At 51.0% G+C, this 14,667-nt stretch overlaps 1 protein-coding gene across 1 annotated transcript in view; it reads left to right on the top strand.

Moving 5' to 3' along the window:
• Window positions 1-4,338: 4,338 nt before the first annotated feature.
• LOC307112511 (rho GTPase-activating protein 22-like) overlaps window positions 4,339-14,667 on the top strand; it is a gene marked incomplete at its 3' end in the record, with an annotated part of 47,976 nt that continues 37,647 nt past the window's right edge. The window contains exon 1 of the mRNA XM_079793246.1: window positions 4,339-4,445. Coding sequence (XP_079649372.1) covers window positions 4,394-4,445 — 52 coding nt within the window. The 5' untranslated portion in view covers window positions 4,339-4,393. The remainder of the gene's footprint in view (window positions 4,446-14,667) is intronic.

Below are 14,667 nucleotides of genomic sequence, written 5' to 3'. Positions count from 1 at the left end.
GGGTGAGAAGAGGGACAGGAACCTGAGCTGCCCTCCAGGAGGTGTCCAGCTGCTGGGACCAAGTGAGTAGACCCCAATGGGGCGATGCCCAGACAGCTTTTCTGGGATCCAGGCCCCCCTGCCTGCCAGAGCCCAGATGCCCACCCTGTGAGGGGTGCGCAGTGCCCCAGGCTCACCTGCGGCGCAGCCGGGGCCCTGTGGGAGATAATGAGGGCTGCAGGTGAGCAGGCGGCGAGGCCAGTGAGGAAGCTGGCCATCTTCCCATGAGGATGAGGGACCTGGGTCGGAGCCCCACCCACCTTGTTAGACTGTGCTGCTGGGGTGGCTCAAGCTCTCCTGTCACACCCACCTGGGGCTGCTGTGGGTTTGGTGCACAGTCGGCACCTCCTAACTGCTAGCTGTCACCATTAATAATGCCTGCGGCGGAGTAGTGACCGTGCAGGGCCCCGCCCTGAGCCCATTGACCAGTCCTCAGTCAGAGCTGCTCTGAGCTGAGTCACCCAGCTCCACCGCTGCCCTTCCCGGGGCGCTGGCAGGCCCAGGAGCTCCCACTGTGCTGAGCTTAGCTGGGTGGCCTGCCCTAAACACTGCTGCCAAGAGAGGAGGTGAGGGCAAGGGGCAGGCTGGCTGGATGATTGGCAGCAGCCCTCTTGTCCCCTCTGCCCCGAGGCTGCTCTCTGCTGGTTGGTGAGCAGAGCCCACCCTACCTGCCTTTCCACCCATGTTCTCCCCAAAGCAGATGCCACACCCTGGGCTGTCATCCCACTGCAGGCTGAGGCCGGCAAAGGTCACTGCTCAACCATAGCCCTCCTGGTATAATCCCGCCCCCCCCCCCCCACACACACACACACACTGTCCCTCAATGTAGCGGGGGAAGTGAGGGGCAGGGGTCTTCCCAGGGCACAGAGTCCTGGCTCGTTGTCTGCTAGGACAGCAGAGCTCAGGTGGGAGCACAGACCTGGCCAGAGAGCACACGCCTGGCCAGGGGAAGGGAGGGGAGTGGGACAAAAGTAAGGGCAGTCAATCCATCCAAGGGGAGGAACTAATGCTACACACAGGCACGCACGCACGCACGCGCAGCTGGGGCCAGTCTCATTCATCATTCCCCCGTGGTCGGCAAACTGTGGCTCTTTGGCCCCTTGAGTGTGGCTCTTCCACAAAATACCACGGTCTGGGCGAGTCTATTTTGAAGAAGTGGCGTTAGACGAAGTTTAAGTTTAAAAAAATTGGCTCTCAAAAGAAATTTCAATCGTTGTACTGTTGATACTTGACTCTGTTGACTAATGAGTTTGCCAACCACTGGGCTAGATGACCCTGCAGTGGGCATTGTATTCTCGGAGCCCTTCTCCCCTCCCGTAGTCATCATGCCCTGGCGTCTACTCCAGCTTCCCTGCTTCGCACACCAGCCCAGACAGAGGCCTTGTGGAAGCCCACTGCGCCTGCTGGGACGCAGCCAGCTGCACTAGCAAACCAGCACCTCTCACTACCCGGCCGTCAGGGTTGGCTCAGGGGTAGATTGGTTGCCCAATCAAGGCCATGAGGAAGGAGGTGTTGCGGAGGGAGGGAGGAGGCTTCCCAGCATTCCGAGGGAGACAGCAGGGAAAGTCCTTTCTCCGTGTGAGACTGTTAGACATGGAGGAGGAGCATGGGCTGCTGAGCTGGGTCCAGCCTTCCTTACTCATCAGGAAACCTTCATGGGGTGAAGCAGACACCCAGGAAGCAAACAGGAGAACTGGGAGGGGCGGGTATTGTCAAGCTGCTGAATCTAGCCATGTGTCAAGTCTGTATTATGCGGACTTTCCCACTAAAGGGACCATAAGCCTCTTGTTGTGTTTTAAGCCCATTTTAATTGTCTTTTGGTTTCCAGCAACTGAAAGGTTCTCACCTGATTATCCTCTTTTGACCAAAGATGAAAATGGAGACCCAGACGGTACAAGAAGGCGCCAGACAAACCACAGTGAGCACCTGCAGAGCAGGTGTATGTCCCCGCAACATTGGAACACGCTTGTACTCAAATGGAGCTGGGCGTGCGCACTGTTACTTGCCCCTTCAGGGCGCCCTGTTTCCCTAGCTCGTCCGGTTTTGTGCTCCAAGAAGAGGAAACACCTGGGCTCGGTGCAGCGCAATCCCAAGCTCCTGCAGCCGGACCTGGCCGCTCCTCCTCCGCCCCTGCCTGCTGTCACCCTCCGCCCCTGCCTGCTGTCACCCTCCGCCCCTGCCTGCTGTCACCCTCCGCCCCTGCCTGCTGTCACCCTCCGCCCCTGCCTGCTGTCAACCTCCGCCCCTGCCTGCTGTCACCCTCCGCCCCTGCCTGCTGTCACCCTCCGCCCCTGCCTGCTTGGAGAACACAGAGAAAGGTCCTGGGGGTCCAGGAGCCCAAGTCCTGTCCCAGCCCAAGGTTCTCAGGCCTGACTCTGGGCACCTCCATGTTTCAGGCTCAGGCTCCATCTCTCTTCTCACTTTGCACTTCGCACCGCCCCCTTGGGCAAGCGAACCGTTCTGGGCCCCAGGGCCTGACCGCATCTCTGATTTAGGATCTGCTGCTCTCTTCAAGCCGCCAGGCTCCCCCACTGGCTTCTGCTGCCAGCTGCCTGGGCACTCCTGGGCCCAGAGGACTCCTGGGAACAGAGGACTCCGGGGCACAGAGGACTCCGGGAAACAGAGGACTCCTGGGCCCAGAGGACTCCTGGGCCCAGAGGACTCCTGGGCACAGAGGACTCCTGGGCACAGAGGACTCCGGGGAACAGAGGACCCCAGGGAACAGAGGACTCCTGGGCACAGAGGACCCCAGGGAACAGAGGACCCCAGGGAACAGAGGACCCCAGGGAACAGAGGACTCCTGGGCACAGAGGACCCCAGGGAACAGAGGACCCCAGGGAACAGAGGACTCCAGGGAACAGAGGACTCCTGGGCACAGAGGACCCCAGGGAACAGAGGACTCCGGGGAACAGAGGACCCCAGGGAACAGAGGACCCCAGGGAACAGAGGACCCCAGGGCACAGAGGACTCCGGGGAACAGAGGACCCCAGGGAACAGAGGACTCCGGGGAACAGAGGACCCCAGGGAACAGAGGACCCCAGGGAACAGAGGACCCCAGGGCACAGAGGACTCCTGGGCACAGAGGACTCCTGGGAACAGAGGACTCCTGGGCACAGAGGACTCCGGGGAACAGAGGACTCCTGGGCACAGAGGACTCCTGGGCACAGAGGACTCCTGGGCACAGAGGACTCCGGGGAACAGAGGACCCCAGGGAACAGAGGACTCCTGGGCACAGAGGACCCCAGGGAACAGAGGACTCCTGGGCACAGAGGACTCCTGGGCACAGAGGACCCCAGGGAACAGAGGACCCCAGCTGCAGAGGCTGTCCACCCACTGCCAAGGCCTAGAGCAAGACAGCGCTGCCCCAGGCCGCCTGCCCAGCAGCCTGTGGCAGCCGCAGCCTGAGCTTTGCTGGGGCAGCCAGGGGTGAGAGGGACCCCCACCATGGGAAAGAGACCCACGGCCAGGAGCTTGGCTGTGCTTGTTTTATCTGCCCAACTGCAGTCGGTTCTGGAACCACAGACACGGTGCAAGTTCAGCACAGCAGAGGCAGGGAGCAGGGAGACAGGCCACGGCGGGAAGGTCAGAGGCAGGGAGCAGGGAGACAGGCCGCGGCGGGAAGGTCAGTCTGGCGTCCCCCCCGCAGCTGCTCCTCGGCCTCTGAGCTCCGTATGTGCAACCACAGCAGGGCGTAAGTGAGGCCAGCCGCACAGACCTCACTTGGCTGTCTCCTAACCAGGGTTTCTCTTTGATTTTCTACAACCGTCAACGATGCCCAATCCCCAGAAATGGAACAGAAGCAGGCCTGTGGCGGCCAGTGGATCAGGGTGCAGCCTGGCCTGGGTGCGGGCGCGCTGGGCCCCGTGCCCCACCGGAAGGACTGTGCCCGCAGCAGCGCGGGGGGTGGCCCTGGGCCGCGCTGCAGGTTGGGGATGGCTGTCCGCGCCCGGTTTCCAGCACAGAAGCACGGCTCCTTCCCAGTCCAGGCCAGCAGGTTGCGAAGGTCACGTGTCTGACCCGTGTGGAAGGCGTTGCCCTTTTACCGCACCATCTCCATCCTCTGCTCGTCCTAGGGTCCTTGCCATCGCTGTTCCCGTTCACCGATTGAGGAACTGATACCGGAGGCCCCGTGACTTGCCCAAGGCCCTCCCAGGACCCCTGGGGACACTTGCACTGAGGGGGCCGATTCCTCACAGCGAGGCCTCTTGTTGGAAATCCGGGGAGACGCCATTCTAGCCCTCGTTTCCTGGAAGTGCTGCCTCCTGCACTGCCAAACGGAGCTGCCTGTCTGCTGGAGGGTGTGGCTGCTTCTTCCTAAAGCCGTGCCCGGGACCCTGTGAGCCCCACCCCCACCATGCTGCCCACGGCCTCCAGCAAAAGGAGAACATTTGCGGCCAGATATTTTGGTAGGAATTCTGTTTATTCTGTGTGGAGTAGGGTTACCTTTGCTCTGGGAGGGGCCCCCGAGGCCACCCACAGGGGCCCTCTCAGCTTGTGGGCTGGGAGCAGCCAGGGTCCAGGGACTGGGCCGGGTGCAGGGCTCACCCCGAACTGGGGAGCGGTTCCAGGTCTGCCTGGACAGCGGAGCCTGGGAGCCTGTGGTGTGGCCACGGCCGTCGAGCCTGGGCTCTGAGGACGGCAGACCGGGGTGCGTACGGCGCATCCTTTCCGGGCGGCTGTGCTTCCTCAGGCTGTGCTGGGCCCCTTGGAAACAGTGGGGCCGGCCGCTTAGACAGACACCGAGAGGACGGCTGTCACCCCAGCACAGTGCCCGGGGGAACTTAGAAGTGGGACGGCCCTCTGGTGGGGGTGCCAGCTGGGAGTCCCGCAGGTGCTGCTGGCCGCACGGCGTTGGCCAGGCGGCTGTGCAGCGGTGCTTCGGGTGCTGGGAGCCTGGCCCTGCGGGTGAGGATTGAAATCCCAGGGACGGCGGGGGAGGGAAGGGAAGGCAGCTCCTGAACCCGCTGTGCCTGAGAGCCAGGAGGGAGCTTTGTCAAATCCCAGGCGTTGCAAATACTGGAGGCCCTCTCATTGATCGAGGGTGGGTCCCAGGCATCAGCATATTCCTTAATTCCCGGGGGACCCTACCGCTCAGCGGGCCAGGAAGCACCAGCGCGGGCCCAGGGTGGCCGCAGCCTGCACAGCCTTTGGGGGTCTGCGCCGTGTTTGTAGGGCAAGGAGTCAGGCTCTGTGTTTGCAAGCCGGGTGGCTGGGCCCAGGCTGGGCTGGCCCTCTGCGGGCGGGCCCTGCAGGGTGTTTGAGGTCTCTGGACTCCCTCCTGCAATAGGGTGGGGAGCAGCTGATTGGGCCTTTAACTCTTTCCGGTCCTAATGCATTGTGGGTCTGTAAAATCTCCGCGTTCCAGTACCATCTGAGTTGAAGGGAAAACTCACTTGCTTTTCCCTTTTTGAAGGTTCCAGCCACCAGATTTTCATGTCTCCTGGCTTCAGGGTGCAGATGCTGATCATTTAAGAAAGACAAATGAGATACTGCATGAATACCTGACTTTTTAAGCATTTACTTGGAGTAATTTTATTGCAGTGAAATTCACATAAAATTAACCATTTTTAAGTGACGCGTTAATTCCGTGTAATTCGTACTTGCACAGTGTCTGTGGCCCACCACCTCTCTCCAGCTCCAGATGTTCTCATCGCCCAAAGAAACCCCGCCCTCGCTCCGCCGGCCCTGCGGGTCTCTCTGTCTCTGCAGACTTACCTGTGCTGCGCAGTCCACGTGAACAGACTCACGCGACGTGAGTCCTTTAGTGACTGCTTCCTTGACTTAGAGAATAGCTTTAAGGTTCGTCCACATCATGACATGCATGCAGACATCGGGGCAGCTTTGTCAAAAAGGCCGCAACGCCACTGGGAAGACAGGGGGTCAGTCGCACGGGGAAGTGGCTTCCCTCCCATCCTTGGTCTGGGTCAGCCCTTCTGTCTCTTCTCCCTCCCTCTCTCTCCCTCTCTCTCCTTCTCTCTGTCTCGGTTGTTCTCTGTCTCTCTCCCTCCCTTCTCCACCCCTCCCCCTCCTCTGTTTTCCCTCTCCATAGATTCTGGAGGAGACTGTTGAGGAACCTGAGCTTGTTTTTAACTGAGATGTTCAGGGAATTTGGGTAAACAGAAGATTCTTTGGGGTTCAACTGTGCTGCCATACTTCACTTTACTTCGCCCACAATTGTCACACCAGCAGCCACCTGCAGCAGGAAGCCAGAGGCCAGCCAGGTCTGGGTCTCCTTCGGGGGCCTGTGCTGAGACTTGCGCCCGCCATGGGCACCTGTGGCTCTAGCACGTTAGAATGTTCCTGTGACACCCCTGTCTGTCCCAGCCAGCTGCGCCCACTTTGCTCAGCAGCCTCCCAGACCTCTGCTCACCGCCGGCCTGCCTCTCCTAAGGATGGGGGTGGGGGGTTATCCTGCAGGTGACCCTCTGGGCACTCTCCACCATGAGCAGCCACTGCACGCCTGAGCCACAGCGGCAAGAAAGATGGTGGCCTCTGCCCACACCTGTCAGAGTCCAAAGTGAAGAAAGCAGCTCCGAACGAAGCTATTCCTTCAGGTCCCCAACTTCCTGACCCACAAGCCGACCGTCAGGACCAAGGGGCACCTTGGAAAGGGCATCGTCCTCCATCGCACCCCTCCCTCATGCCTGCCCAACTCAGTGGCTTTGTTCACATGACCTTTCCAGGTAGGGAGGCAAGAGTATGTCCTAGGAGAATGGCAGCCTGGGCGGGAGGGGACTGAAGGTAGAAAGGGGTGAGGTAGTTGAGAAGCGTGGAAAGGTAGGGGGTGCCACGTTGAGAAACTTGGGCTTTCTCACGAGCAATGGGAGCTGTTGGAAGTAGTAAGCATCGGACTGATGAGGTCAGGTGCTTGTAGAAGAATGACTGGCAGCAGGATATGAAGTCAACGCTCACCTCTTCATTGGTCTTGCTGATCCCACCCTTGCCCTTCCATGTCTTCCCAATACTGCAGCTGGGGCAAGGCTCCTAAAGCCTAAATCTGATGAGACCTGTCACTAGCACAGCACCTCCCCGTGGACTCCCATCCATCCAGCCCACCCTTACCCATCCCATCTCTCCGTGTGCACCCACATGCCTCAGCACCAGCAGTGCCGCCTCGGTATTCCTCAGGCGTGCCCGGTCTTCCGTGTGCTCTGCCCTCGCTCCAGCACACCTTCCCCCAGAGATCCGCGTGGCTCACAAACTCTCCTCCTTCAGACTTTTACCCGAATGGCACCTTCTTTGAGGCTTTCGCTAACTGCCTGTCTGTGTCACATTGCAACTGGGGCACGGGTTACCTGCCCACCAATGACTCAAAGACCCAGGCTAAAGGCACAGCCATCATCTCAGGTGGTGCTTGCAGCCAGGCCACATGGCGAAGGGAGGGATTGAGCTCCAGAAGGTTCTCACGTTGGCAATGAAATCCTTGTCTGTAAGTCACACTCCACTCAAAACTCACTGCCCCAACTACACACCAGGAGTTCAGAAAGTACAGCCCTACTGCGTGCCTAGAAGGAGAGGATTGAAAGTATTTGGCAAACCACACTAATGGCTGCACTAATTTTTTACTGTCTTACTTTTCTTCACGGTAGTCTTTATTATCTCACATAGTTAGATACTTCATTAGCTTTACTGAGAATTCACCCGTTCTAAGTGTATAATTCAATGCTTCTTAATAAATTCATAGAATTATACAACAATCGCCATAATCCCGTTCTGGGATATTTACATCGCCCAGAAGAGTTCCTCTGTGCTCACTGCAGTTACTTCGCACTCCCACGCCTAGCCCGAGGAAAGCCTCTATTTGCCTCATGTACCTATAAATTTGCTTTTTCTGGACACTTTGTGTAAATGAAATCATCGGCTGTGAAGTCTTTTGCATCAGGCCCCCTTCATTTGGCATTCGGTTTCTGTGGTTCATTCATGTTCTGTATCAGCAGTCTGTTGTATCAGCAGTCTGTTCCATTTTAGCTGAATAAGACTCCATCGTATGGATGGGCCTTTTGTTTATCCACTTACCAGTGGATTTACGGTTGTATGGTCCAGCATATGGTCTATCCTGCAGAATGGTCCATGTGTACATGAAAATAATGTATACTCCACAGTCATGGTGAGGACTGTCCTATACCTATCAATTAGGGAGAATTGGTCGGTACTCTTATCCAAGCCTTCTGTATCATTGCTGATATTCTCCTTAGCTGCTCTACAATTATTGAGGTTGGAATATTGGAATCTCCAACTCTTCATGTACTTTGAAGCTGTCTTGTTAAGTCTGTATATATTTATAATTGTTATAGCTTCCCGATGTATTCACCCTTTTTCCGTTGTGAAATAATTCTCTGTTTCTTTTCCTACTGTCTATTTTATATTTGCATAGCTACAGATGTCTTAAAGTTAATGTTACATGACATATCTTTTTTCATGCTTTTCCTTTCAATGGTTTTGTGTCATTCAATCTACAATCTCTTAGACAGCAAATAATTGAATCATGAAGATAATTTTGCCTTTTGATTAGAGTATTTAGACCATCCACATTTAATGTGATTATTGATATGAATTTACCTTTACCATTTAGTAATTTGTGCTCTATATGTCACTTTTATTTTTGCTTCTCTGTTCCTTCTTTACTAATTTCTTTGTATTATATACTTTCCAGTATACCATTTAATTTTCACTGATTTTTTTTTTTACTCTATTTTTGTTATTTAATTCGTGTTTCCTCTAGAGCAGGGTGGGGAACCTTTCTCTGCCAAGGGCCGTTTGGATATCTATAACATCATACAAAATTACCAACTTAAAAATTAGCCTGCTATATTTGGTCACACATTTAATTAACTCACCCCTAATGCCTTATCAGGCCCAGACCCAATGATTTCCCAGGCCTTCAATGGCTCTCCGGCCGGACATCCCTGCTCTAGGGATTACAATATGCATTTTTATTTTAATCTATTTCAGAGGAATACTTAATTGCAGTAAAAATAGAAAGTTTGCTTCAAGGTAGTTTTATTTCCTTCCTCCTCCTTTGTGTTATTATTGTCATATATATATATATATATATATATATATATATTACATCCATACATTATAAACTCCAAAACTACTGTTGTAATAATTGATTTATATGACAGTGGTCACATAGATTTTAGTAAGGTGGAAAACTCCTATCACCTAGTGACACCGTAGCCATCGTAACATTATATTGCACTGCATTACTTACATGTTTGGGATGATACTGGCGTGCAGTGTTCATAAAGTCTGCAGTAGTGTATAGTAATGTCCTAGGCCTCCACATTCACTCACTGCTCACTAAGTGACTCAGAGTACTTTCCAGTCCTGTAAGCCCACTCAACATAATTGTCCTGTCACAGGTATACCTCTTTTAAATCTTGTGTACTATATTTTTACTATACTTTTCCTACGTCTAGATACATAAGAAATTACCAGCACAGGTTTGCAGTCTAGAAACAGTAGGCTATGCCATGGAGCACAGGTGTGCAATAGGCTGGGCCATCTAGGTTTGTGTGAGTGCACATTAGGATGTTTGCAAATGACAAAACAGCGTAAGGACACTTTTCTCAGAATGTATCCCATAACCAAGAGCTGCATGACTTATTTACAGATAAATATTAACCACATATTTATCATTTCCTGTGGGCTTCATTTCTTACTGCTGGGCTTCATTTCCTTTTACCCTGAAGAACTTCCTTTAGTGTTTCTTATAGGGCAGATCTGCCTGCCAGGAATTCTCTCCATCTTTATTTATCTGGAAATGTCTTTACTTCACCTTTGTTTTTTAAATATAGCTATTTGGATATAGAATTCTTGGGTAACAGTTTGTTGTTTTTCATCCCTTTATATATGTCCTTCCACTTTAGCCTCCATTGTTTCGATGAGAAGTCAGCTCTTAATTATATTGATGGTCTCCTCTATGTGATGAGTTATTTTTCTCTTGTTGCTTTCAAGATTTGCTCTTTCTCTTAAATAGTTTTACTCTAATGTGTTGAAGTATAGATCTCCTTTTATTTATCCTTTTGGGATTTTTTTTGAGCTTGCTATATGTGGAAAATAATATTTTTTCATTAAATTTGGGCACTTTTCAGCCACTAATTTTTCAAGTAATTTTTCTGTCCCTTTTTCTCTTTTGTCTCCTTATAGGACTTATATTACATGCATATTGGCATGCTTAATGTTGCTTTATAGGTCTCTCAGGGGCTGTTCTTTTTTCTTCAATTGTTTTGTTCTGAGTTTCTCTAGGTTCTTCAGACTGGATCATTTCTATAGCTCTCACTTCAAATTCACTTATTCTTTCTTCTGCCATATCAAATCTTCCATTGAGCCCCTGTTGTAAATTTTTCATTTCAGTTATTGGACTTTAAATTCAATAATTTCTATTTTTAAACATTTTATATCTCTTTGAGATTTTCTATTTGTTCTTTCATTATTGTCATACATCATTTAAATTCTTTAAACTTTTTTCCTTTAGTTATTTAGACACATTTACATAGTTGTTGTGTTTTTTTTAGTATTAGTCTGCTAAATACAAAATCTGGGAATAGTCAGAGAGTTTCTATTGACTTTTTTCCTGAGTATAAGTCAGCTTTGCCTATTACTTTATATATCTTATTACTTTTTTGTAAAACTGGACATTTAAGATAATATAGAAATTCTGGATTCTTATTTACCCATTAAGTAATGTAATGTTGTTGTTAAATTGTTTATTTGGTAAGTTGTTTGGATAAATCTGTCACCCCCATGGTATGCAGTCACTAATATTACTGCTTATATTTGTTTTTTATTCTCCCTTTTATTTTTAAGCTTGACTTCCTAGGGGTTTCTGTGCAATTCAGTGACCAGCCAATGACTGGACCAATGTTCTTTTCAAATCTTGAGCCAGTAAATCTTCCATTCTTGACCAATAGATCATGTTTGGGGCAGGGAAATGCTGTCAAAGTTTAGGCTATTTCAGGTTTTCCATGGCTCTTATTTTCTTCTGGGCCTTCATATCACCTCTGTGCATGGCCACAATCTTAGGGCTGGCAGAGGTGTGGGGCACAGTGAGCCTCTCTGGTCTCCACTGGACATGCATGTAGCCTACGTCAAAACATGTGTGCCCCCAAAATGACTACAACCTCAGAGAGAGCATTGATTCTCTCCATTTACCTACTGCCAAGATTGCCTATTCCATTGACAATGCCTCTTGGTAAGGGCATCTTTCACCACTCAGACTTGAATAAGCCACTTTGACTTTGTGAGCAGAGTTGATGTGCCCCACCCTCGCCGAACCTCTGTGATGACTGAGCTGGAGGAGTGAGATACCCTAGGCAAGAACATCAGACTCCCACTCTTCTTCCCTAAGGCACAGCAGTTTTTCAATGTAAGTGCTTTTGAGACTTGCATGCCTTTGGTCAATTCCAGAGAATGAAAATGGTTGTTTTTGTCAATTTTGTCTAGATTTATAGTTGCATTTGGGGAAGATGACTTGCTGACCTCATCGCTCATACATAGCTAGAAGTCCAGCTTACTACTTATTTATTTCATCTATTATCTGTCTCCCCTCTCCTATTAAGATGCGGGCTCTATCCTACCTGCTTTATTTCCACTACTAGTACTTTTTTGGTCACTATTCAAGCACCACTTAGAGGGTAAGGGCAAAGGTTAATGTTAGAGCCCTTTTCACAGTGTCTTGTTGAGTGAGTGAGTGAATGAATGAATGAATGAATGAATGAATGAATGAACAGCATGGAGAGAGGACTAATGGAGGTCAGATGGCCTTCCTGCGGACCTGAGTCAATGAGAATATAGAGGGACAGCAGGTTTGAGAGATATTAGGGAGAAAAGATGGACAGTGCTTGCAGTGCTGGCAGGCGAGGCATTGAGGATGTCTGGGGTTTCCAGCTGGGTAGCAGCAGGATGTTTGGTTTGGGTGGCACAGGGCAGTCTTGCTGAAACCAGGCACTTCATCACAGAGCTAAGCAAACATACCATGGATCCTACTGTTAACCTCTGGCTGTGAACTTTTTCCTTTGGGAGTGATGAGTTTGTTTCCGGTGGAACTTCTGTGTAAGGACACAGGGACTCTATCCTTGGAGCCAGGCACCCAGTCTTATTTCTCCAGTGTCCAGGGAATGCAAACCCAAGACCAGCCCACTGAGGGTCCCGGAGGAAGGTGGACTGTCAGAGAGATGAGAGCTAGCTGGGGTCACTAAGGTGGCCAGGTCTGGGAAGTTGATTCAGTGGGTCCCTCATGAAGGGTGAACATTTATTTGGTCACTTAGCACACACTTGTTGTGTCAGGTACTGCTCCAGGCCCTGTGGTGCAGCAGGTAACAAAACTGGCATTCACATTCATCTAACAAGGCGTCTGCAGGAAGCTGCTCTCTGAAGTTCCATGTGGACTGTGGGCCTCTGGGGGTTAAATCAGGATCTTCCAGGGGGAGGGGGAAAGAGGGGTAGTAGGAGTTGTTTGATAAAGTATAGTCATTATGCAGAAGTTATAAAATTTTAAAGCCCCCGGCTCCTGGTTCCATCTTTAACATGTAAAACGCTTAGAAATTGTCATTTCTGTCCTTACAAAGAAAAAGCTAAGCAAACTTAAAATCAGTGACTTTTCTTAGACCCATCAGAGAATTGAGGTCCCAGGTAAACCACCGCCCCAAATCTAGAGACAGAAGAACTCCGAAAATAGCAGCCAGGACCAGCTTCCCCAGAGCAGGAGCCGCGGGAGCCAGGAACTGGCGAGAACATCAAATGGCACATGGGCTGCTCGCTGGAGGCTGATGGGATTAGCGTGTGGACTAGCCTGAGTGGGAGGGACTCCTGGGGCCACTATCGGGAGGCCCTACCCTTTCGTGGGTTTCCCTCCAAGGACTCTAGATTCTCAGGATGAAGAATCACGAAAAATCCCCCTGTGTTTTGGGCAGGGAGAAGGGAAAAGTAACAGTTTTTAAATAGGAACAGAGCTTTCTCAGTAACAAAGCCCTGCTCTGCAACTAAAACAAGTTACCGGAGGCTGAGCCACCTGGCGGAAGGGCAGTCAGCCACCTCCAGTAGGAGAGAAAGAAGCTATGTGATACTTCCAAAGGTCATACCAGGGAGGGACTCGGGCCACAGAAAGACTGATCGTTGACCCTGAGACCACAAAAATGCATCCCCTCTCATACCTTAACACCCCGTGACAGTGGAAATAAATGCAGGGCTCGACTCTGTGGAAGGGTTGTCAGGAAAACCCAAAGACTACAGAGGAGGGGAAATGAGGATATTAGAGAGAATGGAAGCCTCTGCCACCTACAGATACAATGAATGTTAAACACAGAATAGCCCCCAGCCAGATGAGCTTAAAACCTCAAACTAAGACTTATTCACCTTAGCTTCTCTCATCCAGTACACTAGGTATGGCTTCCAACCGAAAATTACAAAACATGCTAAACAGCAGGAAAACGCACATAGGAACAGAGAAGTCACCTCTCTGTCCTAACAGCAAGTAATGAGCAGAACAGACTGAAAAATCAGCAAACCTTCTAAGATCCGAAAGAGAGGGGAGGACCCAGGACAAACCACTGCCCCCACGTCGGAGGGACAGGTGAGCACAGGGCGTCACGACTTACTGGAGCAGAGGCTCCCAAGTGGAAACCCCAGGGAAGCAGCGCCAGGAAGAATGTCTGAGCTGACATTGATGAGCAGTGTGGACACACTGAGAGCTGTCCCCACCCAGGTTCCCACAGAGAAAAATCCCCTGAGCTTCCAGCGGGGGCAGGGGGAGGGGTGGGGGTGGGGAGAAATCATCTAGAAATGTCAGAGGGCTCTGTTCTTCTTAACAAGGCCTGGCCTCAGGGGAAACTAGTCAATCACAGCCTAACCTGCTGGGTTATTAGAGCCCAGCTGACCTGGGGAAGGGACACAGTGAACCCCAGCCCACACTAGCCAAGCATCAGAACCAAAGTCAGATATGGACAGACTTGGGAATCATCAGATAGAGAACTTGAAGTAATTATGATTTGCATGTTAAGGACTCGAAAGAAAAAGTAGACAACATGCAAGGACAGACGGCTAATGTCAGCAGAGAGATGGAAACTCTAAATCAAAAGGAAATGTTATAAATCAGACACACTGCAACAAAAATGAAGAATGCCTCTGATGGCTCATCAGCAGTCTGGACCCAGCTAAGGAAAATATGTCATTCCAAACAGAAAACTCCAAAACTGAAATGCAAGGAGAAAAAAGAACAAAAAAGCAGAATGACATCCAAGAACTGTGAGATAATTTCAGAAGGTGTAATGAACACATGATTAGTATACCAGAAAGAGAAGAAAGAGGAAAGAAGAAATATTTGAGGTAATAATGGCCAAGAATTTTCCAAAATTGATGAGTGTGTGGTAGGGAATTTAACCTCGCTCAGAAAGAGGGCTGGTCTTCACCTTGGACTCTGGGAGGTAATCTCTGTCATTCTGATAGGAGTGCCTTCATTTAGGGCAGGGCTGACTATTCCACCTAATGGGCTTCCCAACCCAGAAAGACCAACCATGTGATATAGGGTGGGAGCTTGGGGTCACATGGTGTTAGTCAACCTGGAGGCTGAGATCAGCCATGCAGAGGTCATTAGTCCTGAAGAAGCTCTGAGGGGCCAAGACTGGG

Source organism: Cnephaeus nilssonii (genome assembly GCF_951640355.1).
Source record: "Cnephaeus nilssonii genome assembly, chromosome: 16".
NCBI classification, from domain to species: domain Eukaryota; kingdom Metazoa; phylum Chordata; class Mammalia; order Chiroptera; family Vespertilionidae; genus Cnephaeus; species Cnephaeus nilssonii.
This window is presented reverse-complemented; position numbering and strand designations above follow the sequence as displayed.